The 25604-nt window shown below is 35.3% G+C and overlaps 3 protein-coding genes across 13 annotated transcripts; 1 reads left to right on the forward strand and 2 right to left on the reverse strand.

Moving 5' to 3' along the window:
* Positions 1-109: 109 nt before the first annotated feature.
* On the reverse strand, positions 110-6764 carry LOC113847767 (protein SPA, chloroplastic). 3 transcript variants are annotated; one of them, XM_027477036.1, is made up of 4 exons: positions 6501-6764; positions 6105-6141; positions 595-678; positions 110-314 (listed from the first exon to the last, which is right to left on the reverse strand). In XM_027477036.1, the coding sequence occupies exons 1-4, from the start codon at positions 6747-6749 to the stop codon at positions 262-264; spliced, it is 423 nt and encodes a 140-aa protein (XP_027332837.1). In that variant the 5' UTR covers positions 6750-6764; the 3' UTR covers positions 110-261. The 3 variants fall into 3 exon arrangements, with proteins under 3 accessions (XP_027332837.1, XP_027332835.1, XP_027332834.1); XM_027477034.1 differs by having other exon boundaries at positions 6453-6764; XM_027477033.1 differs by having other exon boundaries at positions 110-495; positions 6453-6764.
* Positions 6765-9370: 2606 nt separating this feature from the next.
* Positions 9371-11342, forward strand: LOC113848421 (polygalacturonase 1 beta-like protein 2). The gene is made up of 2 exons (XM_027477928.1): positions 9371-9449; positions 9561-11342. The coding sequence occupies exons 1-2, from the start codon at positions 9408-9410 to the stop codon at positions 11340-11342; spliced, it is 1824 nt and encodes a 607-aa protein (XP_027333729.1). The 5' UTR covers positions 9371-9407.
* Positions 11343-12113: 771 nt separating this feature from the next.
* LOC113848419 (ubiquitin carboxyl-terminal hydrolase 13-like) lies at positions 12114-25325 on the reverse strand. Of its 9 annotated transcripts, none has more exons than XM_027477917.1 (32): positions 25038-25225; positions 24618-24687; positions 24029-24179; positions 23789-23946; positions 22741-23006; positions 22412-22630; positions 22211-22319; positions 22008-22123; positions 21688-21786; positions 21011-21120; positions 20207-20281; positions 19060-19138; positions 18818-18964; positions 18583-18633; positions 18313-18432; positions 17035-17157; positions 16472-16549; positions 16288-16376; positions 16094-16202; positions 15680-15748; positions 15485-15595; positions 15002-15057; positions 14685-14862; positions 14504-14605; positions 14358-14429; positions 14029-14094; positions 13796-13861; positions 13541-13627; positions 13291-13407; positions 13069-13143; positions 12864-12950; positions 12114-12710 (listed from the first exon to the last, which is right to left on the reverse strand). In XM_027477917.1, the coding sequence occupies exons 1-32, from the start codon at positions 25065-25067 to the stop codon at positions 12669-12671; spliced, it is 3327 nt and encodes a 1108-aa protein (XP_027333718.1). In that variant the 5' UTR covers positions 25068-25225; the 3' UTR covers positions 12114-12668. The 9 variants fall into 9 exon arrangements, with proteins under 9 accessions (XP_027333718.1, XP_027333719.1, XP_027333714.1 ...); XM_027477913.1 differs by having other exon boundaries at positions 12115-12710; positions 18553-18633; positions 25038-25325; XM_027477916.1 differs by having other exon boundaries at positions 12138-12710; positions 18553-18633; positions 24618-24684; positions 25038-25067.
* Positions 25326-25604: the final 279 nt, after the last annotated feature.

Genomic DNA, 25604 nt, shown 5'->3' on the forward strand with positions numbered 1-25604 from the left:
CAAACAATTAAAATAACTTATTCGTCTGATTAATTATTGTATTTTAAGAGTAAATTAAATTTGGTCAATTGAATTTTCAATTTCTTTAAAGCACTCACCATGGCATTTTATGCAAAAAGCAATTAGCCAAGACATCAAACGGAAGCAGAGCAACATAATTAAAACAATTCACAAAAAAAGACACTATGAACAATAAAATTGTTACAAGATTATACAGATTTTAGAACAGATGGTGTTTAGAAATAACAGAATATTCACTGCTCATAGCCGACGGGAATAGCCAGAACCTCCACATCTCTTGCAGAGTATCAATCCTATAAGGGGGAAACACGGGGAAAGAACCGTTAAGGCCTTGAATATGTTATCCTTCCGGTATGAAAAAGAGTATAATATTCTTTTTCTTCTCTTGTGGAGATACAATATGTTGATTTTCACACATCAACATTATATAATATCTCTTAAAGGTGGTAAAAGAAAGTGAGCCAATGATTCGTTCTGATTAAAAAGAAAGCAAAATAATAAAAAGCAATTTTGTTAGATATTCAAAGCAATCATAATAACTTGTTTTATGCACATGATAACAGAAAGAGATACCTGAGCCTTTGCATACTTTACAGTCAATTAACCCCATATCTTGCTTCATCTTGCCATCGTTGCAAAAAACACATTTTGTTCCACCTGCTTGTTAAGAATGGTATTCACAATTGTAACTTGAATTAATACTAACTCAAAGTTTCCCCTTTAGGCAACTTAAGTAAGGCAAGATTGCGAGAATGCCATAGATTAAGGAATAAAGGCCACAAGACTAATAAAAGCATTGAGAAAACAATGAAAGTAGAAATATCATTCAAAGTCATCACTAAAATAGGTAAGTGGCCTTCTCTCTCTAGTGTCCAGTCCAGTGACCTATTGCCATACAATGTATCTCCATTCACAGGGTGATACATTTATTGAAAGGAGACAGCATAGATGGAAATGGGTAAGGAAACAAAAATATGGAAGTCAGCGGGATACTACGAAACACAATTTTAATCCAAAAATAATTGGTTGAAGCTTTATATTCTACTCCATACATTATAGTATTATATGGTTGAGAAACCAAATGTCACATGTCATCAAGCTTAAAATTGAACATCATATGTCATCCACAAACTTCTACAGGTGCCCTGATTCATAATCTACTCATGCATCGCAAGGTTTTCTGCTTCTAATTTCAGTAGTAAACAAACAAAATTCACATTGCTCTTGCCTCTTGCTACTCACTCAGTCACTGACCCCTTATGGGGGTGCTTAATCAAGAAGACTCCAAGCATTCTCAGCCAAAGCAATCATGTTAGAAATTGCTTCAGGGCTGGATATGCCCACGTGCAGTTTTTTCTTTTGTTTTGTTTCAGTTGTTAATTTGTTATCCTAGTCTTTAGGAAGTAGTTATTTTTTGTGGCTTTATTCTAGGATCATGGTGTTAGTGGGAAGTTTCTTGGATCATGGTATTAGTGGGAAGTTTCTTTTTTATTCTTTAAATTGAATGTTTCAGAAGTGAATAAAACAAGTTCAGTTATTCCATTCCTCCGCTGTAAAACTCATTCGTTGTTTCTCTGTTTTGTTAAAACACTTAGTATTGTAAACCTACAATTGGTATCAAAGCGCCTTATTCTTGAGGGACCTGAGAGAGAAAAATCTGAGTATTTTCAAGTGAGTTGAGTGCCACCAAACACCACACCTCAAATGGAAGGAGATTCAAGTTTCTCAGCAATTGTACCACCAGTCTTCGATGGTGAAAATTATCAAATCTGGGCAGTACGAATGGAAACCTACCTAGAGGCTTTGGATCTATGGGAGGCGATTGAGGAAGACTATGAAGTCCCTATGCTTCCTGACAATCCAACCATGGCTCAAATCAAGAATCATAAGGACAGAAAAACCAGAAAATCCAAGGCAAAGGCGCGCCTCTTTGCTGCAGTCTCACCGGCAGTTTTCACTCGAATCATGTCTCTAAAGTCAGCCAAAGCCATATGGGATTATCTCAAAGCAAAATATGAAGGAGATGATCGAATCAAAGGCATAAAGGTGCTGAATCTCATTAGAGACTTTGAATTGCAGAAGATGAAGGAGTCAGAAACCATCAAAGAATATTCTGAAAGGCTTTCGAGCATAGCAAACAGAGTAAGACTGCTTGGTTCTAAATTTAATGACTCTCGTATTGTTGAAAAAATTCTGGTTACTGTACCTAAAAGATTTGAGGCTACCATAACCACGCTGGAAAACACCAAGGATCTATCCAAGATCACCTTGGCAGAATTGCTGAATTCCTTGCAGGCACAAGAACAACAAAGGGCCATGAGAGAAGAAGGCTTTGTTGAGGAAGCCTTGCATGCCAAATATGAAGATGGTGGGAGAAATAAAAAGAAGAAGAACAAAAGGAACCAGCAAGCAAACGAAGAAGGTGCTATCAGCAATGAAAGCAAAGCACGAAGCTCAAAGGGAAAGTATCCTCCTTGCAAGCATTGCAACAAGATGGGCCATTCTCCATTCAAGTGTTGGAGAAGACCTGACGCTAAGTGCACCAAGTGCAATCAACTTGGGCATGAAGCTGTCATATGCAAGAACCAAACTCAAAAGCAGGAAGAAGATGCTCAAATTGCAAATGAAGAGGAGGAAGATCAACTTTTTGTTGCAACCTGTTTTTCAAGCAATTCTTCAAGCGAATCTTGGCTGATTGATAGTGGATGAACCAATCACATTACTTATGACAAGGAACTCTTCAAGGAGCTGCAGCCTTCAAAAATTTCAAAGGTCAGGATAGGTCATGGCGGTTATATTCTAGTAAAAGGAATAGGAACCATTGCCATTGCAACACATTTAAGTACTAAAACAATTTCTGATGTGTTATATGTACCTGACCTAGACCAAAACTTGTTAAGTGTTGGTCAGCTATTAGAGAAAGGTTTTAAGGTGTTTTTTGAAGATAATTACTGCTTAATCAAGAATACTACAGGTCAAGATCTGTTTAAGGTGAAAATGAGAGGCGCAAGCTTCTCACTAGATCCAACTCAGGAGGAGCACGTAGTTTTTTCAGCAAAAGAAAATGTTGCTGAGTTATGGCACAAGAGGCTTGAGCATTATCACTATCAAGGGCTTCTTAAATTGCAAAAATCTAAAATGATAAGGAACTTACCTGATTTCGAAGTAATCTCTACAGATTGTCATGCTTGTCAATATGGGAAGCAACACAGACTTCCATTCCCAACAGCCACTTAGAGAGCCACAACGAAATTGTAGCTAATTCACACTGATGTGGGAGGGCCTCAAAGGACTCTTTCCCTTAAAGGTAGTCGTTATTACATTATTTTTATAGACGATCTAACTCGCATATGCTGGATTTATTTTCTAAAATTCAAATTAGAGGTTGGGAACGTTTTTTGGAAGTTCAAAGCAAAGGTGAAAAATGAGAGTGGCTGTAAAATTCAGACTTTAAGGTCTGATAATGGCACAGAGTACACTTCACATCAATTTAATTCATTTTGTGAGAAAGCAGGAATTGAACGTCAACTTACAGCTCCTTATACTCCAGAACAAAATAGAGTCAGCGAGAGAAAAAACAGATTTATTATTGAGATGGCTAGATGCATATTGCATGAAAAAAATATGCCAAAGAAATTCTGGGCAGAGGCAGCAAATACAGCTGTGTTCTTGCAAAATAGACTTCCCACAAAGGCAGTGAATAATAAAACTCCTTTTGAAGCATGGTATGGGTACAAACCTCAAATGCATTTTATTAAAGTGTTTGGTTGTCTTTGTTTTACTTATGTTCCACAGGTTAAACGAGATAAACTAGACAAAAAGGTTGTTGCAAGAATTTTCATTGGTTATAGTGCAATTTCAAAGGCTTATAAAGTCTTCCAACCTGAAACTGAAACTGTAACTATCAGTAGAGATGTGCACTTCATAGAAAATGAAGAGTGGGACTAGAAAGATTCAAAAAATTCTATGCCAAAGACAAGCTCGTGGCTAGATGAAAGGGAGGATGATCCACCTGTCAGAGGCACTCGATTACTCTCTGAAATATATCAAAGATGCAATATTGCAATATGCGAACCTGCTGATCATGAAGAAGCTCTCAAAGACCCCAAATGGAAAAATGCAATGAAGGAGGAGCTGTTTATGATTGAGAAGAACAAAACTTGGGAGCTTGTTGATAAACCCCAAGGCAAAAAGGTAATTGGGGTGAAATGGGTATTTAGAATCAACTTAAATGCTGATGGTTCAATTAATAAGCATAAAGCAAGGCTTGTAGTTAAGGGATATGCACAGATTTTTGGTGTTGATTATTCTGACACATTTGCACCAGTTGCTAGGCTTGATACAATCAGACTACTTCTTGCATTTCTGCACAATTTGGCTGGAAAGTGCATCAGATGGATGTCAAATCAGCATTCCTTAATGGGATTCTTGAAGAGAAAATTTATGTTGAGCAATCAGAAGATTTCATTGTGGAAGGCAAAGAAGACAAAGTCTATCAATTACATAAAGCTCTTTACGGCCTAAAACAAGTCCCAAGAGCTTGGTATAGTCGAATAGATGATTATTTGCTTGGTCTTGGTTTTAAGTCTTTCAGAATCCACACTTTATGTTAAACACAATAGCAATGATATTCTTGTTATTTCTCTTTATGTGGATGACCTCTTGATTACTGGGAGCAATACAAAGCTTATTGATGAGTTTAAACTAGATATGATGCAGGCATTTGAAATGACTGATCTTGGTCTGATGACATATTTCCTTGGAATGGAGATTAATCAAGGAAAAGACCAGGTTTTCATTTGTCAAAAGAAGTATGCAAAGGAGATTCTAAAAAAATTCAAAATGGAGAATTGCAAAGAGACAAATATTCCCATGAATCAAAAGGAGAAGCTATGCAAGGAAGATGGTACAAATAAAGCTGATGAAGGACATTTTAGAAGTTTGATTGGTTGCTTGATGTATCTTACAGCAACTCGTCCTGACATTATGAATGTTGTAAATATTTTGTCTCGGTTTATGCACTGTGCAAGTGAACTCCATTTCCAGGCTGCAAAAAGAGTGATTTGATATGTGAAAGGCACAAGTGGTTTTGGTGTTAAATTCACAAAGAGCAAGGAGTTTAAGCTGGTTGGTTTCTCTGATAGTGACTGGGGAGGTTCTGTTGATGATATGAGAAACACTTCAGGCTACTGTTTTACAATTGGATCTGCTGTTTTCTCGTGGAACTCGAAGAAGCAAGAAACTGTGGCTCAATCCACTGCTGAGGCTGAGTTCGTTGCTGCAACAGCTGCTGTTAATCAAGCTGTATGGCTGAGGAAGATTTTAATTGATCTTAATCTAGAGCAGAAAGAAAGTACGAAGATTTTTGTAGACAATTAAGCTACTATTGCCATTTCCCAAAATCCTGTGTTTCATGGAAAAATGAAGCATTTCAACATTAAATTGTTTTTCTTAAGAGAAGTGCAGAAAGATGGAGTTGTAACTTTAATTTACTGCAAATCTGAAGATCAGTTGGGAGATTTTTTTACCAAACCACTTCCAGTTAACAAATTCAAGCTTCTAAGGCAAAAAGTTGGTGTTTGTAGCCCCTAAAGCAAGGAGGAGTGTTAGAAATTGTTTCAGGGCTGAATATGCCCACGTGCAGTTTTTTCTTTTGTTTTGTTTCAGTTGTTAATTTGTTATCCTAGTCTTTAGGAAGTAGTTATTTTTTGTGGCTTTATTCTAAGATCATGGTGTTAGTGGGAAGTTTCTTGGATCATGGTATTAGTGGGAAGTTTCTTTTTTATTCTTTAAATTGAATGTTTCAGAAGTGAATAAAACAAGTTCAGTTATTCCATTCCTCCGCTGTAAAACTCATTCGCTGTTTCTCTGTTTTGTTAAAACACTTAGTATTGTAAACCTACAAATCATTAATCCCACCCCACTTAACAGTGTTTCTAATCACATAAATAGTGATATTCCCATAATAATATTTTAAGTGTTCCTCACATTCTTGGTATAAAATATAAAAACTTAATAATTCCCATAAATATTCAACACAAAAACACATCATTATTGGAGTCCAAATGCAGAACGATAATTACCGTTGCCACCACAACGCTCACAAGGAACCGGATCCCCCTGCAAACCCCAGCAGACAGAAGTGTTAACTTTGATACACAATGTTATTGCCACTAAGGTATTTTCAATTACGTGTTTAATGCATAGGAATCCTATAGTACATTTCTGAATGAGGCAAAGGAATAAATTCATATGAAGACTTAAAATATTACCAAAAACCCAGAATTGAAACAACTAAAAGCATGCAGAAGTTGTAATCTTAAGGCCAAGAAACATTATCAATAAAAGAAATTACTAATTAGTCAAATTAGACCAACAATAATAACTAAAAGACACCCAAAAATAAAGCAATGGAGAGAACTGAAAAGAACCTTAAAGCCAAGGAAGAGAGAAAGAGCAATGGCGGCCAGAACACTAACAGTGGCGAGAAGTGTTTGCGTATCGAAATACAAAGTGGTGCCAACGCCGTTAAACAGCAAAATGGGATCGATGATCATCAAAAGCTTGGGCTTGGTTGCTTTGCGTCTTCGTTTGGAGGGGAATTGGAACTTGGGTCGGGGAAGAGCGTGAGAAGAGGTAGAAGAACATGGACAAAGGTGAACCAAGTTCGAAGAAGAAGAAGAAGAAGATAGAGGATGAATAAGAGTGTAGTAAGAAAGAGTAGCCATTGCTAAAAATCAAAATCAAATTAAAATATAAGTATGTGGAGCTAAGCCTCTCGATTTTTAGTCTTTACTATTCACATCACATCACATCACAAAGCTCTACTACTTTTTCTTTCTTCTTTTTATCATTTCTTTTTAATTTTCTTTTGTTAATTATATTGAGTACCGTTTCTTATTAAGCAATGCTACTTGAATATATAATTTATATATGAATTATCTCATTTCTTTTGTTTTAATATTCAATTGTGGTTTTTATTTTATTTTTCTGAGATGTTCTGATTGTATTATCTATGCCAATGAACTGTGTGAAGTAAGGGGGGCACACAATATATTCAAGCATGATTCTTTCTTTATCTTGGCTTCTATTCTCTTTTGGCATGGAAATTGAACTCATCAAATGAGGCTTTGCCTTTAATATATCTGAATTATTTTTTAAAATATAAGCTCTATGCTTGAAAAACTCTTTTTAATTTGACATTGTTGTACCCCAAAGTCCAAAGTCTCTCAAAGCTAGATAGACCTCGAGATTTCTACTTTTTATTTTTTTATTTTTGCAGGGGTGGAGTTTTAGTATTCATAGGTTTGGGCCCTAACTGACACTTCCTCTTCATCCGAGTTAAGACCCAAACACATAACAAGATATAATGGGCTTTCTTGGACCAGGGGTCGCCCTGCCCAACGCTAATATCCATTTATCAGACTTTGACGATTTTCAAAATCAATGATAGTATATTACAATACAAATAACGATGGATAAACTCTCAAACTAATTCTCTATTATTTTTAAAATTTAATAAAAAAATCATTTATTTTATTTTTTACTCAATAATGGTGTTAAATAATTGAATAAACTTTATGGTCTATTAACATGATAGTGGGCGGCTGATTCTTGTTTTCATCGCTCATAAAATGGTGTCGGCAGAGGCTGAGACAGTGAGACACAGGCAACCAATGCAGCATCTTCTGGTAGTAATTCAATACAGAAGCAATTGCCTTCCATGCGGTGTTGAATATATTTAATTAATTTCACCAATTTAACTGAAATTTTTAATTTACTTCATCATTTTATCTAATTAAATCTAAATCCAATTAAATTAATGAATCTCCATTTCTGTTGATATCGTTTTGGAGTACTTATTTTTGTAACTAAATTAAAATTAAATGAATCTAAATTAAGTTGATTCCGGTATATATTTTAGGATTTCAGAAAATTTTATTTCCTCAACTGTTGTTATTATTATTTCAAATTCAATAGTTGTTTTCACTTCTTTCGGAAAATTAAATTGTTTTTAACCTTCTGGGATTAGTAAGCGTGGCATTTATAGTTTATATCTAATTTCACAATATTAGGTTGAATTGTTGATAAATTATACTAATCTTATCATAACATGATTAAATGTTGTTTAAATAAACGGTTATCAAAACTAAATGTTATCATACTTTATTAGCATGGCCTATCAAATTTTTTTTTTAACTGTTTTTGATAAATTATACGATTAAATTTATAGCATAAGTCATAATTTAAAAAAATAAAAAGTATGCACTTATTTAAAGGCACCCTAAATACTTACAATTCACTAAACTAAAATTTATTTACGTTGAAATTGTTTCCAATTATTATTAACTTATCAAACTGTAAAGATATTAAATTCTCACGTCAATGAAATAGCCACAAATCAATATATATATAAAAACTAAAATGATCTCTTAAACTTTAAGACCGTGGTTGTGTCCAATCTACTTTCTTTTAAATTTTAAAAGAGTAGTTGTGTCCAATCTGCTGCTTCTTTCCCATGTCGTGAATCAAGCTATATGCTCCCCTTTCACTTTTTTTTAAACTATTTTATATATTTTTTTCGTGGATCAGTAGTCTATCTTTTTTATCAAAGGTGCTCTAGCTTCTTTTAGTAAAACTTATACAGACTTTATTAATATATAAAATATCAATTTAATTGAATATATTGTTATTCAATTATAATTATCATATTGATCAAAAGCATTATTATAGTAATTAATTTAAAAAATCAAAAATTTATTTTCATAATACATCAAAATAAAACTTTAAAAAAATGTATTCGTAGGTTTTTTGGTACTCTACAAAAGGATGACAAGGATGTGGAATGTGTTGCATTGAACATGTAAATGGTCCTTCTGAGCTAGTGGATGAAAGCAAGGAAATGATTAGTGCATGAAGAAGAATGGATAGAACTTAAGCAAAGGGGACACAATGATTTTCAAGAACTAAGACCTTTAACCCTGAAAGCAAACAGCACCAGAGCCTAAGTATACCCGCTTTTTTAACATAGTTTTATTCACTAAAATTTATTAAAAATTATAAAAAAATATAAAATAACAAATTTGAAGTTGATATCTACTAACACAATTTTCGTTCAGCTGTTATATTTTTAAACTTTTTTATTTTGTTTTATTTACTTTTTTATTACATCTTTGATCATGTTTGATATTTTTTTCAAACTCATTTTCGTTTAGTCAATGCATGAATAAAATTTAAAAGAAAATTTGTATATTCTTTATAAATTTTATGGATAATAAAAAATACTCCACAAATAATGCACAAAAGTATACTGCAGCAGCCACTTATCTACAATGGAATCCACCACCATTCTCAACTCTTCTAAGCTCTCTCTCTCTCTATCCACAATGTTGCACATCCTTTTCCTCCTTCTGGTTTCATCTCTCTGTGTTAGTGCACATTAACACTTTTCTTCACTAACATAATTGTTTCAACAAATATATACCATGCTTTTAATTAACAAAATATCATATTAATATGCAATGATAATATGAATGCAGGTTAGCAGCGCCACAGAGAAAAACGAAAACCCGTTTACCCCAAACGCTTTCTTAATTCGCTACTGGAACAAGAATATCAACAACAACTTACCAAAGCCACAGTTTCTTCTCGCCAAGGCATCGCCGCTGAGCGCGGTGGAAACCGCCACCTTCGCCAAACTCGCCGCCGACAACACCCTCTCCACGCACCTCTCACGCTTCTGCTCCTCCGCACGCTTACTCTGTTCTCCGAACTACCATCTTCTATCTAAACATAACGGACGCTCCAACTTCGCCGTCTACAACAACAAAAACTTCACCAACTATGGAACGAGTCGACTCGGCGGATTCAACTCGTTCAAGAACTACTCAGACAACCAGCGCGTCAACGTCCCTCTCAACGATTTCCGCCAATACAGCAAAATCTCCACCAACCACAGCGACGATTTCTTCAGCTACGGTTCCTTCGGGAACCTCATCGAAGAAAGCTTCCACAGCTACGCCGCCGGAGCAACCGCCGGCGACTCAACCTTCAACAACTACGCCGACCCTGCCTTCGGCTCCGACGACCTCGTCTTCACCTCCTACTCCGACGATGCCAAGAAAAGAACTCAATCCTTCAGCAGCTACACCGAGAACGGTAACGGCGGCGAGCAATGGTTCGCTGGTTACGGAAAACATGGCAACGACGCCACGAACTCGTTCCAAGGCTACGGCACGAGCTCAAACCCTACCGTAACCGGATTCTCGAGTTACGGTGAAAGCGGCGTTAAGGTTAACGATACGTTCAAGAACTACGCTAACCACGGGAACGCTCCAACGAACACGTTTGAGAACTATGGCAACGGCGGTAACGGGGCCGTGGAGAGGTTCGACACTTACAGGGTTGAAGCGAATGGTGGTACAGACTCGTTCGAGAACTACGCTAAAGGATCTAACAGTGCTGACGTGGATTTCACGGGGTATGATGAATCGGATAATAGTAACTCAGACAAGTTTATTGGGTATGGAAAAGGTGCTGAGAAACAGAGATTTGGGTTCTCTGGCTATCGCGTGAACTCCACTTTCGCTGAGTATGCCAAAGAGGGTGTTACTTTTGCCAGTTACAAAAACGACAGTTTCGGTGGCAGAATGGTAAAAAAGTGGGTCGAGGAGGGTAAGTTTTTTCGGGAGTGGATGTTGAAGGAAGGGGTAGTAATGGCTATGCCTGATATAAGGGATAAAATGCCTGAAAGGTCGTTTTTGCCCCGGGCGGTTTTGTCTAAGATACCGTTTACCGTTCATGATGTGAAGCGGGTTTTTAACGTGGGGCCCGGTTCGAGATTGGAGAAGGTAGTGATGGAGTCGGTGAGCGAGTGCGAGAGGGCACCGAGCGAGGGTGAGACAAAGAGGTGCGTGGGTTCCATCGAGGACATGGTGGATTTCGCCACTGGGGTGTTGGGTCACAACGTTGTGGTTCGGACCACTGATAATGTGAATGGTTCGAAGGGTAATGTGATGGTTGGTTCTGTGAGAGGGATCAACGGTGGGAGGGTTACTGAGTCTGTTTCTTGTCACCAGAGTTTGTTTCCTTATTTGCTTTATTATTGCCACTCGGTTCCGAAGGTTCGGGTGTACGAAGCGGATTTGTTGGAGGTGAATAGTAAGGCGAAGATAAACCGTGGAGTTGCAATCTGTCACTTGGACACGTCTGCTTGGAGCCCATCTCATGGTGCTTTCTTGGCCCTTGGGTCGGGTCCCGGCCGAATTGAGGTGTGCCATTGGATCTTTGAGAATGACATGACTTGGACCGTGGCTGATTGAACTATGGATCCATGTCAATTAGCTTACTCAATAATCACGGTGCCCGCCCAGGTTTTTGGCACACAGATTATGTTTATATCAGTAATCAACAAGTGCCTATCACAAGTAAATTTATCGCTGCTCTTATTTTTTTAAAATAATTAAAACAGTTTTATTATTAATTTTATTAATCAAGATAAAATTAATGAGATTTTCAAGTTGTTTATTGTAAAATCCAACTTTGCGCGAAACTCTAGTCCAGTTCTATTTTAACTTAAAACAAAAAGCCAAATTTGCTATCTGGATCCGAAGATTTGCTAGGCAGGGTGAACCGATAGCCTGGAACTACTGTACTGCTAAGAGCTTGTGCCCGTACAATTCTGCAAACCAAATACTAGAGCCCGTACCGATATTCAGGAACGCTGATGGCAAAGACTGAAGCAATGAAACGACCACGTGTTTTCTTATCAACATTCTCAACCATTATGATGGGCGGCAGATAATGAAACCAACCATTTTGGCCAACTGCTACAGTTTGCTTTTTCACTCGGAAGGGTGGTGGGCTAATCGTATTGTGAGCTGGGTTGATGGGACTATTTAATTGCAATGAAATTTTCATCTTTTCCTTTTTTTAATCACTGACCGGAAATGTTTCCAACATTAAGTTAGTAACGTATGCAGCAAGTCGATTTTAAACGCGATTGACGTAGTTGAAAGTGATCCCTACATTCTTTTGATTTCCTGTTTGGGGTTTTCTTTGCTTTGGATAGATATAGGAAGAAACGGAAAATGGAAGTAAAACAGCCACAAGATATGGACCAAATGGTGCGGCAGGAACTATATTTTATGCTAAGTTATACCGAGGCTGACAAGTCTCTTTTACAACATTACAATAACTTCACTACAACATTTTGCAGCCCTCACTTAAATTAACACTACCAACTGAACAAAATCTGGAAGCAATCAAGATGACTCGAAAAAAAGTCAACCAACTATACCCTGTATACACTCACTAATCCAAAAATCTTATGTACTGATACAGTGCAGTGATGATGATCAATGACCTCAACTTGGATGAACTTCCAAACAAATTGGAAGTAGTAAAAAGCTCAACGGGCTGTGGTCGGCAGATACAAAGCGTTGAGAGCAACGTCATTCCGTTGACAGAAAGAATTACATACCACAATTCTAATATAAAACCTGCAGAAACCACCAGGATTGCTGATCTCACTAGTTGGGCTATACAGAGTAGCCTTTTTGCTTTTTTCCCTGTTTTTACAAGTCCATAGATGTAGAAGAATGCCAAATTCATCCCATGCAAGACAGGAACTCGTCAATACCGGTTTCCTAATTATAAATCTTTACAGGCTTCTCAAAAGTGTGGCGATTCTGAAACAAAACCCGTGTAAATTGAAATGGTGTAACTATAAAGTTTTTTCCCACCTCAACTAAGACCCAGCATTACGAGTACAGTGGACAACTACCAATCGAGAAGACCAAAATGTAATTGAGAAATCAGTTCTTGCCAACAAAGTTACTAACCTGGTTAACAGCATATGATCTTTTAGGAGCATTGTCAGTATGCTCCAAGCCAAGATACTGCTCCCAAGCACCATAAACATCTCTTCTCTATTACAAAATACAACAAAAGCACAATGTAAACACAAATTCAAACAGATGAAAATAGTGTTAAATGTCAATTGAATTGACAAAAAAAAAAAAAGAACCAAAATATAAATGAATGCACCTGAAAACGACTGGATACAATGTCAGAGTCCTGAAGGTACTCAGGACGCCCTAATGAAAAAAAAGCAAATTTCCACTGGCCAAACAAGAAATATAATAAGAAATTAGGCAAACTAACTTCAAATATACTAAACTATTTACACAATGAAACTTATATCATGCAAAATAAAATTACTAAAAAATGAAGCATAATATACCCACAGAATGCTGGAAGAGGAAGTACCTTGACAAACTCATCATCAGGAACCTGAAGTTTCTTCTGTATTCGTACTTTAATTTCTGCCAAAGTCTCACCTTCATGTATGACCAAGAAAAATGGTTCCCCAAAATTCTGAATTTGCTGACATATCAAATCAAATGGAAAACAAGGATATAAAAGGTTTGGCATACAATTAATGTCAGCATGAAGTATCAAAGCCATAAAAAATATTACAAAGTGCACTAAGCAAAATGAATCAATTAAAATTATATACCATTTGGTTCTGAGCTGTGTCTTTAGTGAAATGATACACGTGGATTAGACGGTCATGAGGACCCAGATTTTTCTCTTCTTCTGGAATCTGTAGAAGTTGTAAACCACCAAAGAAGAGACTCATTTATTTTGTTACATAAACTGATTGAAGTGAAAAATGTGGTGCTATCTTTTGAATAAATAAAAGCATTCACACTTCATGGACTGGAAGTTATCTCCTCCTCAGCCCCACTCAAAAGCAGAAAGAAACTAATACCTCCTCGGCGCGTAACGTCCAGTATTGATCATTAATGTTTTCAATCTTTTCATTGGGTGGGAACACCTGCACAGGTGGAGAGGCAGGACAAAACGAACATATATTCAGTGACAAAAGCAGTTGGAGAATCACAAGTCAAAACTAAATTTGGTATATTCAATTCTGATTTCCCAATAATTTAGTCAGAAAAATAGTAATAAACCCAGGAGCAGTTAAAATAGATGTAACCACACCTTGTATATCTTGTGATAGAAAACTTCAAGCAACCTAAGCTCAGCATTAGGATGAGACAATTCTACCTGTAATAGCAGTAATAATTGATAATGATATATATAATATGTAATTAATGTGAAAAGTCATCAACTGAGGGAAAGTTGACAATGTTATCAACAAGAACTGCAACTACAACAACAAACTGCACAAAGCTGGCAAACATGGCTTAATTTTTAATACAGGGGAAACCATGAGTGCAAGATGGCCGCAGTTGTGATTGTAGTGTTCTGTAATAGAATTATACAATTTAAGCAAGCTAATGAGCTAAGTAAAATTCATGCAAAATCACCTTTGTTTTGAGATCATCAAGGACATCCCCCACAGTACTCTGCTTTGGGAGTCTGATGGTATGAATAACCACCTGAATAACAAATAGAAAAAAGGTCAGGAGAAAAATCTAGATGAAAAAAACATAAGCCAGATAACTATGCTCACATCATCCTTGGTAGCATGGTGAAATGCTACTTTCAAAGTTTTCAACCCTTGTAATTCTGGCAGAGGGATGTCGAGTACTTCATAGTATAATATATCGGAAGTCTGACATGCAACAAAGGAATAAGATGTTTGTTTTTAAATAAAAAACAAGATGACTGATAGAACAATAGTGAATAACTACCTGATTGTAGTGAACCAGCATATCAGACAAATGCTCCACACCACGGTATTTAATAGGCTGGGGTTTTGGTTGTTGAGAGTAGCAATTGTGAGGGGTAAGCCTAATTTTGGATGGATCGTCCAAACCTAGTTGCTGAGCTACTCTTTGCACCACGTCATCGTATGTATAGAGCCTTGACCTAGAAATTAATATACAGAGTTTATGATAAAGATGCAATTCTACCATAATAACATAAAAATATTTGCATGTTCTCTCAAGTAAAATTTTGCAATATATTGAATCTAATGATTTATTCCAATAAATTACACAATGCTTACATCTCCAGGCAGAAGTCATCTTCCTTAGGTTTTTCTAGAGATCGAAAGTGAACAACCTAAAATACATAGATTAGAGATAAAGGAATTCAGCTGATAGCTTACAATAAAAACATGGAGCTTGCAGGGCTTATTCGGTTACACACATACAGACAAACATGTGGAGGCATGTAAGCAGGGGAAAGAGAGGAAATAGGATAAAAGAAATGCTAGCAACACACTCCTAGTTATTGACTAAAATTTATTAAAAATCACCCAAAAAAAAATACGTGGATCTCACTCTAAATTTAATAATTCTCACTCATATTTTTATAGTTTTCAATCAATTTTTGCCAACTAAAAATCTACAAAAAAGAGTGTGTTGCAAGCACTCCAAAATGGGGTACAAATTGCACATAATAACAAGACTGAATAAACGGGTAGTATTCATTTTTGCATCACATCAAACCAAGTAAATAGGCTATAATTGAACCCCAAACCGAATACCTGACGATTGTGCACATATTCAAGGTATGAAGGCACATCAGGATACCGAACAGGTTCCTCACTATCTATAGCAGGAGCTTTCTGAAAGCATACAATATCTCCATCTTCCAACTGCAAATTTAGAAAAACATATCAATAAGCCAACCAAAGATAAAAATATAGTAACTCAGTGCATCAATGGTATTTATAATTTACCTGGCTTGCTCGAAATGTTACTTTCTTATCAATAGGTTCACACATAACATTTGGTTCAAACTTAATTTCCTGCACAATAATAGGCACAGTTAATTCACAAATACCAAATGATTCAAAGTCAATCATTGAGATCAGAACTTAAAGGTGTCAAGAAAAACTAGAGATCCTCTCTCCCTTCAGGTAAAGCCTAAGCAGAAAAGATAAATTTTCATGGAATGTGATATACTTTATCTGTCATCAATCACCAACAAGCAACATTACTAAATAACAGCGACCGTGACTACTAAATTCAAGCCTAATAGGTAGAGAAGAATATGGTCTTTAAAACATAGAAGAATGAGCTACAGTTTCATAGTTTTCACTTTTCAGAGTTATACAACTGATAAAATATTAAACAAGAGAACGCAAACAAACCTCATATAGTCCAATCTCTTCATCAGGATCATATCCAGCCATTTCATTTAACTTTGTTAAGATTTCTGATGGCTTACCAGTACTCTTCACAAAGAGCCTTCCAACATAACTGCCACAACATGGAAATACATCTAATGTCACCAAGGTTCACCTTTTACTACAACATATTTTAAAATAAAGAAACTACCCAGTACCGTAGCTCCTCTTTTTCAGGATCATATAATTTGAAGAAAAGTAATATATCATCCTTTGTCTTGTCAGGTGGTGCAATGGGACGTAAATCCTAAATAACAATGTAGTTTGTCAATACAACTAAATTTGGATATTATGTTCCATGATATCAAAATGGTAAACAACTTCCATAAATACAAACATTACCAGCCCAAGCTCCACTTCCAAAAACAATTTTAATTCTGCACTGTTAACCTTGTTTGATACCTCTCTCAATTGCCCAACCTGCAACGCAAATTAGATTCAGGGGGAAAAAACTTCAGATCATAGAAGTCCAAAAGGCAGGAAAGACATGAATCACAAGAAATGGAGACCACCACCACCAACATAATTAGAATAAACCAAACCACAGGATCCAAAAAAAATAGTATGAAAAATATTTATATGGGTTCCCTTCTTTATTCATATTCAGGTAATAAAAACAACTTGCCAACACTCGCAGACATGAAATATTAAAAAACAAAGCTAACACAGAATTAACTGTTGGTGCAGCCAAAGGGGAATCTAAAAAAAAGTAACCAGCATAGCACCGATTCAGCATATAAAAGGTGTGGCGTAAAATGTGTTCCTTTTCAGAAAAACAAAACCAACATTTCCCTAAAAGCATGAAACACATATCTGAGTTGGACAAGTAATAGATATAAAGCTTGACAGGAAGTATATATGAGCAAAAAAATACAGAAAAGATATAAGCAAGCTTAAAAATTTACAGATTGCGCTTCCTCCATGTGTGTTAGTGGCCGATTAGGACGATAAGTGTGGTTTTGACGCTTTGCCCATAGCCAAAAGCGCTGGAATTGAACTGGTATGCCAAACTCTTTAGCAACCTCTTCCTGTGTATCACAGAGATAAGCAATCAGACAAAAACTTATGAAAATAGAACATATTTGGAGCAACCATCATCTTCTTCAAAACTTGAAACAATAAATTACAAAACAAAAAAAGGAATTATGATATATTTGTTTTGTTTCAATTAAACATCACAAGTTTTTCGTACCAAAAAGAGCATCATGAGTTTTATATTTTAATATCGTTCGGAAAATAAGTATTATGTCAGAAGATGCAACTAAACTAGTTATTTTTAGTTTAGATGACAAATTAAAGTTCATGTTTCATGAATCATGAGTTTAAAATTTTAGTGAGAAAAATTAAAGTATTCATTGAGAAAATCTGACAACAAAAGCACTTGCTAGAAGTAGAACCATCAGTAAATCAAAATTTAAAGTTGCAATGAAGCTTATCAGTATTGCCACTTCCCAAATCCCACTAGGATTACATTTAATCCTTTGATATTCAGGTAACTCGTCTACTGCTACCATATACAGTGGAAGGAAAGGGGATATTTCATATGCCATTGAACCCCTTGTAAAAAAAATACCAAACTATAGAGTATCACCTCCCCCCCCCCCCCTCCCTTTGAATAAAACTAAACTGACAAAAATAATCATGCCATGAAACCACTGATTGATAATGTATTTGTTAGAATATCTTTAAAATATTATCCTACCATATATTATCTCCTAGGATTAGTTACCATATGTTACCATTATCTCTTAGGATAAGAGATAATTTACCATGTCCCCTTATCATGATTTGTTTTCTTAATTAGATAGGATTATAATTAGTGTAAATAGGGGTCAGTGCTCTACGTTTTATGTACATACAAAACATCTAAATGCATTGCCATACATCTCAGTGAATATCTATCCTGTTTTATCTCTCTTCTCTCTACCTAAAACACAATTTTAACAATAGTTTTCACTTTTTCTGCCTATGGATAATTTTACAATATCTCCCTCTAAAAAGAATCATAAATGAATAAGGCATTTTATATTAGAATATTACTGTCAAGTATTCCAATTTTTCAATGAAAAGGCAACTTCTTAGCAGTCTGAATTACCAGAGACCAGATCAAGTCAGACAAACTAGAAACAAATACTGCATTAATGATGTAGCAGGAGAGTTGAACGTGTCATTAACAAGGATACCTTAAAAAGGTTAAAAGTCATTTGTTTTTGGACACGGAAACTTCTCACTTTGTCATGGTCTACAAGATCAAAGTATATATCCTTTCCAATCTGCTCTGTGAGATCCTCATCTCGTGCCACCTATGAAGTATCATATGATATCGTTTATATCTAAATACAATTTCACTAAGCAACTCAACATTTTGTAGAGAAACATAATAATCAATTCTTGAATAGCATGTTAGGAACAACAAAAGGAACCTTAATAATAGTGTAAAGGTGAGCTTCTGCCTTTTCTTTCTTTTTGTGCTCTTTTTCTTCTTGTTCTTTCTTCAACCTCTCCTGCATTAATCCATTATAGAAATTCAGTGCAGATTTCCAGAATAAAGCAACAGAAATAGTACAATAGAAATTTAAAAGACAGCAGCAAAGTGAGCTTGGTTTGATTTTCACCTCAAATACTCATAAGGAACTTGTCATTAGAAAAACAAATTTAAATTTATACATAATAAGAATATTCACTTACCCTTAAATGTTCAGCAATGTCTTTCTCATCCACATTGCATATTACTTTGTCCTTGTCAGCTTCACGAATATACACCAGCATGTAAGCATTTGAATATTTGGTGAATTTAAAAGGAGTGTTGTTAAATCCAGGATTTGTCTGTGGTAACTGTTAAAAAACAAGTGGTTGTTATACCCAGGATCAACAAGTAAGAGTTCAATATAAGGATCAAATACCACAGCCAATTCCAATAAAACAAATACCTCTTCCTCGCCACCATACTGCTCCTCTAATGCCCGTTTAGTGTCTTCTTTGGTCACCCTCTCATCGTCAAATTTATACCTGATAGAGTCCCATATTAATTCAAGCAAAGCATACAGTGCACAGTAAATCAGCAAGAAAAGCAATTAAAAATAGGATAAAGAAGGTGACGGGCCTCTGAGCAAGTTGCATGTTATACCCAAGCTTATTGACAACAGTTATTAGTATTGTAGACTATCAGCTATGACATACTCTTCATGCAACTAATGTATTGTTGCAGATAGTAAAATGCTTGCTATAATGAAACAGAGATTCAGAAAAATGATGTAAATTAGGGATATCCATATGCTTAGTTGTCCCACTTAGAAAAGAAGCAATCGGCCAGTACTCAATCATTCTGTTTGCATTAAATAAAATGAAATCTGAGTATCAAGATTCCATCATTGTCTCCCCTTTCTCACTATCTTATAAAAATAGGCATATCAAGGTTTAATGTGAACAATCTGTTTTGTTGTGCACCATTCAGTAACCTACATAGCATTGACAACTGTGTTGTAAAGAATAAACTAGTAAAAACTAAGAACTATTTTCTCCCTAATATTCTGAAAATCGATTTCACAATGTATCAAGCCGGTAGATGAAAGCACTTTAGAATGTCTGCAATATGCAAGACCAAAAACTTTATGATATCATATCATAATTGTTAATTTATTTCAATGTCACATCAGTACCAGCAGTTTGTACTGAATCAGTACAAACAGCTGAATTCTGTAACTTCAATGATAATCCTATGCAGTATAAAAAAAATTTAGAAATTCTAGGTTAAAACTCATAATGTATCACAACATTTACATAATTTACTTCTCACTCATCCATTTCCACATAACACCCATCAGCCCTTCATTCCTGTGTCATTAGACACTGTTTTAACATAATCTGAGATCAGAAAACATTACAATGAAACAATGTGTATCCACCATGGTCTAAAAACTCACAAGCAGTCAAGCACCACAAAGCATTTGATGGGTGCAACAAAATCAACATTTAAGCATATTGTAACATGACCCCTGGTAGTCATCAGACATGCATAAATGCATATAGCTCATAAGGCACTGAACAATTCAGAGCTGAGAACCCTATTATACATACCACTGCTCAGAGAGAGTTGGCCTGATAAAAGCATAATAATGTCCACCATGCACCCCACCACTGTGAACCAAAACACTGGGGAAAAAATTCAAATCTGTCAAATAATGAAGATCAGAGATAAAAATATGCATATGCAACAAAAAAAAAGCACATAACAATGGACATTATCAGCATGTAGAATTAAAAATGTGCACATTTTATGAACTTTTTTAATATTTTTTATAAAGGGGAACTTAAATTTTAATATTAGCAAACCAAGTTTTACTGTTCTAAGATGATTCAAAAATACAATCTACTAGATTTAGAAAATTGGAAAAAAAATATATATTTATAAAGGGCAACTTAAATTTTTATATTAACAATCCATGTTTTACTGTTCTAAGATGATTCTAAAATACAATCTACTTGATTTAGAAAACTGGAAAATCCTATCAGATGGCTCTCCCAAAGATAAACTGTTTCCATCTTCTCTCCATTCTGTACCTTCAAATCACTTTCTTCTCATTCTACTTCATTTATTTATTTTTTATTAATTATTAGTCATTGAATGTACTGTTCTCACATAAACAGGTAAAATATAACATATTTACCAAACATGGCCTCTTAAAATTTAAATCGAAAACAAAATTAGGTGTCATGCATCAAATCACAAACCACCAGAAAAATTATCATGAAACAAGCACATCTACTAAAGATGTTGGGAAAAGAGATCAGAAAGATCACTAGCAGACCATCCCCAATGGAGAAAAACTCATGCAGCCTGCAACAAATATTGCTGACACAGTGACACTGCCACTACGTTACCTATGAAGTGTGTAAAGATTTCGGACATTCCTATCAGCTTCAGGTGATAAATACTTTCCATTCTCACGATCAAGGTCAAGTTGCAAGGGGAACTCGTAACGGTCATTAATCTACATGAGGGGGAAAAAGTAAATTAAACTTCAATGTATATAAAAGAAAGTTTCATCATTACATCAAAAGCAGAGAGCCCATTGACAGAAAATTCAAAACTAAGTAATCCCCATGCTCCCTCTAGCAGAAAATCTTCTTTTAGTGTGAAAAATTTACATAACTTTTATCTATGCACACACAAAAAAAACAATAATAAAAAAAACAGAAAGAATTCCCAATCAAAGCAAAGAAAAAAGAATTAACATAAATGCAATTTTTTATAAAAATAAATATTAAAAAGATGCCCACAGAAATCCTTTGTAGTTTTCAATATCGTAAGGAATTTTTGTTCTCTTTCCCAAGATACATGCTAAACCACTTTCTTGCATAAGAAACAGTACTGTATATGAATACATAGCATAAGTAAACATGGATATCAATGTACATAACTAATTTAATCAAAATAATCATCAGTGGCAAGGGTAAAGTGTGTGCATCTTACTCTGCTAACTTCCTCGTATGTGAGCAAATAAAGTACCACGAGAAGAAAATATGTTCAAGAACAATGTCTCGATTAGATTACCAACCTTTACCATAGTATCCCGCATAAAGTCATATTCAAATCTTTTCAGCTGAAGCTGAAGAACAGGGGGGAAATCAATGAATAGGACACCCTTCTTAGCATCCTGAAAATATGAAAAAGCGTCAGTATATATGTGAAGCTAGATTTAAAAAATGCATATATATCTGACAGTAAATGTAAGAAATGTAAGGGATTCATAACTTAACAATTGCAAGCCAAATGATTTTTTAGTACAATCAAATACAGGAATTAAAACAATTCAGAACTCAAAGCAAAATCATCATTTCTTACAATTAGATTCAGAACTTAACAATTGCAACCAACCTGCAAACCATATTGTTCAGCATGATATTTGTTGTCACCTTCAAGACGTTCAACTTCAACATACTTGTCAAAGGAAGCATAAACATCAGGACAGCCTTTCACATCAAGCTGAAGGTCTGCCAAGTATATGTAAAACTAAATTAGAATCAAATGGTAAGGTACAACAAAACATATAATTAACTTCAGTGTGCATATTAAAGTACCATAAAATGACTCCTTTCTGGTTGATTTATAGTCCACATTGATGCATTCAATATAGTTCATATGGTGCCCTTCAAATAACTTCTGTATAGTTCCCTCAACAACAGTTCCCTAAAGACAAAATAAACATAATCCCCAATGAACTTCAGACAGTACTTCACCAAAAAGAAATGTGGACAACCATCCAAAGGTCACCCTGTTACCTTCATTTTGTCTTCAAGTTTTTCACAAAGGACTCTGTTCAGTTCTTGAACATCATGCTGCATGAAAGAATCATATGTATCCCATCCAAATGATTTTGTGAGCTCCTTAGTTGCAACACTGGTGTCACTATACTGGAGCTTGTAGAATAAACTTTGTAGAGCCAAAGGGATGCTTCCAGAGGGCATGTCATTCTCTGTTGTTGGCATATGATACACAGCCTGATATATGATAGATATCCAGTACCCAAGTCTCAACCTCCTCATCACTTACCAGTTAAACAAGTGAAATTCAACAAGAATAAAAAAAAGTAAGAGAAATAGCGTCGGACCTTTCGAAAATAAGGAATATGGTACAAAGTTTGGAGTAGAGAATTCATATAACATGTAGCTCCCTGGTTCTTAAGCCCAACATAGCCTGTCTCCTTTTTTGAATCGTAAGTCCAGTAATCAACAATCCTACGAACAAGAACCTCGGCTTCAACTACAAGGGTATCATTCACAAGATACCCTCTACTAGGATCATACAATTCGCCAAGTGGCATGAAGGACGTGAAACCCCAATCACTTTCTCGTGCATTGAATTGATGCTGCGTGTCTACACAGTGCAAAATGAAGTTACAACAAGACACATGGGTAAGCCCAAAAATTATGTGCATTTTCATTTTCTTTCCTAATTCCTTTAGTTTCATGTTAAATGCTGCTAATGAGAGCCCTTAGGGTTCTTGTTAAGCATTCAAAAATATGTAGTATTATTAAATAAAAGCTAACTCTATAATAGTTCTCAATGCATTACATGTACTTTTTATTAAATACCAAAAATAATAAATACTTTCCTTTAATTTCTTAACAAGTGCCCAAGAGGCACTCATTAGTAGGACCCTTGTTTATTTAACAAGTTAATATTAACAGTTCACTTAAGATAAATAACAGCACTATATCCAGATTTAGATCAAAAGTAAAAAGAATATAAATGAAAACTGCAAAAGTGGAAGTTTCAAATTTAGCAAAAAAAGTTGAAAGTCAAATTTGAATGAGAAAATGAAATCCATATGAAAAGAAGCAACATGTTAGTAAGGTTTCAAAATTTTGATCAGGACATGCAAATAAAATACTTAAAGAAATGGCATAGGAGATAAGTATGTTACAATGAGTCAATGACAGTATTATTATGGGGATTTGAAAAAAAATCATTAAAGATTCTCAGCAGAAAAATAGAAATACAACAAAATTAGGTTGTTCAGGAATTAAATGCTCTTCATTAATTGCATCAAACATCTCACAAATTCTTCACTTTTAATTCAAGCAATGCTCTTTTTCCTACATACATACATGGTGCATCATCTTGTAATAATTGTAAGGAACAAACATAGAGATTACCTTTTCTCACAGTGTATTTACTATTGATTTGATTAACAACTGCCAAGCTAAATTGTGCGTATCTACTCCAACCATAAGGCAAACTAGCTGAATCTGCAACATCCAAATACATGGACAAAAAGTCCACATTGTTCCCTTTTGGGAAAATAAGTACACGCCTGCCCAGTAAAAAAAGTTTAGAAGAGATTACTAAAGATAAGCACATCATGAATCAACTCAGAGAATGTGAAAGCATAATACCATTTATAACCACCAACAATAAATATTTCTGAATAGAGCTTTTTCGTATTCATCCTAGAAAAGTTTTCAATTCTCCATGTGAATCTTGATGATGAAGGATCCTCAACAGGCTGACTCTCCACAGTGTTGGCAGCATCAGGTTGAGCCACAACTAATGATCATAAAAAAATAAAAGAAAAAGACAACTAAGTATCATGCCTTAAATCAGCTTAAAACATAGGGGGACGGGGGGTGACCATAAATGAACTATACCCTATTCTTACTTGCCCGCAAAGATTATTAAAACAAGAAGAGACAGAAATAATAAAACGATCAATAAATACATTGAAAATACAGACTTTCTAAAATATAAACTAACAAGTAATCCCTTTTGTCAGGGAAAAAAAACAAAACAGAAAACCTAGAACTCTTAGACCAATTCGTCACTTATTTCTTCCCTCTCTTTCTCCCTGGCAATCAAACAATGCATGAAGTGATTCCCTGAACTCTTGCAGCAATTTGAATCAATCGTCTAAAAGGCAATCAATGGAGTGACAAAAAAAAGGAAGGGTTTCTCCACGGATTAAAAAAGTGAGAAAGCAACAAGTACCTTCCATGGGTTGGTGATTATTCTCAGCCAAATCCGTGTGGGGGACAAGCATCTCCTCGTCCTCCTGCTGCTGCAAAAAGCAAACACCGAACAAAAATCATCAGTATCACCCTACTTCGGATCCACCGAAGAACCAAACCCAATTAAATCCCCAAAATCCAAACACGAAATGAATCGAAATTGAAGCAAATTCCACTCTCCCAGATCAAAACCACAACCCCTAGACGAAACCCCATCAGTGCCCGCCACCCCCGAAACGACAATCGAATTGACCCCAAACACACCATTCCCCGACAATAACACCACAAATAAAATGATGCAAAATATATAAAAACAAAAACGACAAGCAAAATTGAAAACGCGCAAGTAATTGAATCACAGAATGAAGCATGAGTTGCCGAGTGATGTTAGGGAACGTACGTCAATGGGAGCAGGAGTCATCACAGTCATGGCGATTACGCAATTGACCTCGCTGTGAAGTTACTTATTCGGAAACAATGGAAGAGAGAGAAAGACAGAGAGATAGAGAGAGAGAGAGAGAAAGAGAGACAGAGCGCACTGTGAGAAAACGAGATCACCAGAAGCTATTGCTGTTGCTATTGCTCGAGACGAGAGGGAGAAATGTCTTTGCTCTTTATTTGGGGCTTTGGGCAATTTCGGTATTTCCTGGCACTGCAATTCTACCCCGAATTTGTATCTTCTTCTCTTCAATAGCAGTTATTATTATTCAAATATATATATTATCATCACCACCCTTTTTCTTACAAACAATTTCGCATAATCTTCGTTTCTTAGATATATATTTATTATAATTATTGATTTCAACTTTTTTACCTGAATTACAATATTAAAAGTTTCCAGATTTAAATAATTAACACAGAAATTTTCAAATGTTTAAGTAAGGTAAAATTATTATAGATTAACAAAAATAAGTCTTCTAAACATTTATCACTGCATTTATATATATCCAAGTTCAAAATTATAAAT

The sequence above is a fragment of the Abrus precatorius genome, unplaced genomic scaffold (assembly GCF_003935025.1).
Source record: "Abrus precatorius isolate BTA unplaced genomic scaffold, Abrus_2018 Scaffold8, whole genome shotgun sequence".
Lineage (NCBI taxonomy): Eukaryota > Viridiplantae > Streptophyta > Magnoliopsida > Fabales > Fabaceae > Abrus > Abrus precatorius.

Coding starts and splice junctions, on each gene's coding strand:
- LOC113848419 (XM_027477913.1), bottom strand. CDS start 25,067: ATGACTGTGATGACTCCTGCTCCCATTGAC. Junction 22,124..22,210: donor CAGAAAGGAGTCATTTTATG/GTACTTTAATAT, acceptor TATACTTGGCAG/ACCTTCAGCTTGATGTGAAA. Junction 15,749..16,093: donor AAGAGATTGGACTATATGAG/GTTTGTTTGCGT, acceptor ATTATTGTGCAG/GAAATTAAGTTTGAACCAAA.
- LOC113847767 (XM_027477033.1), bottom strand. CDS start 6,749: ATGGCTACTCTTTCTTACTACACTCTTATTCATCCTCTATCTTCTTCT. Junction 6,142..6,452: donor CTCTCTTCCTTGGCTTTAAG/GTTCTTTTCAGT, acceptor TGGGGTTTGCAG/GGGGATCCGGTTCCTTGTGA. Junction 679..6,104: donor TGAGCGTTGTGGTGGCAACG/GTAATTATCGTT, acceptor CTTAACAAGCAG/GTGGAACAAAATGTGTTTTT.
- LOC113848421 (XM_027477928.1), top strand. CDS start 9,408: ATGTTGCACATCCTTTTCCTCCTTCTGGTTTCATCTCTCTGT. Junction 9,450..9,560: donor TTCTGGTTTCATCTCTCTGT/GTTAGTGCACAT, acceptor ATATGAATGCAG/GTTAGCAGCGCCACAGAGAA.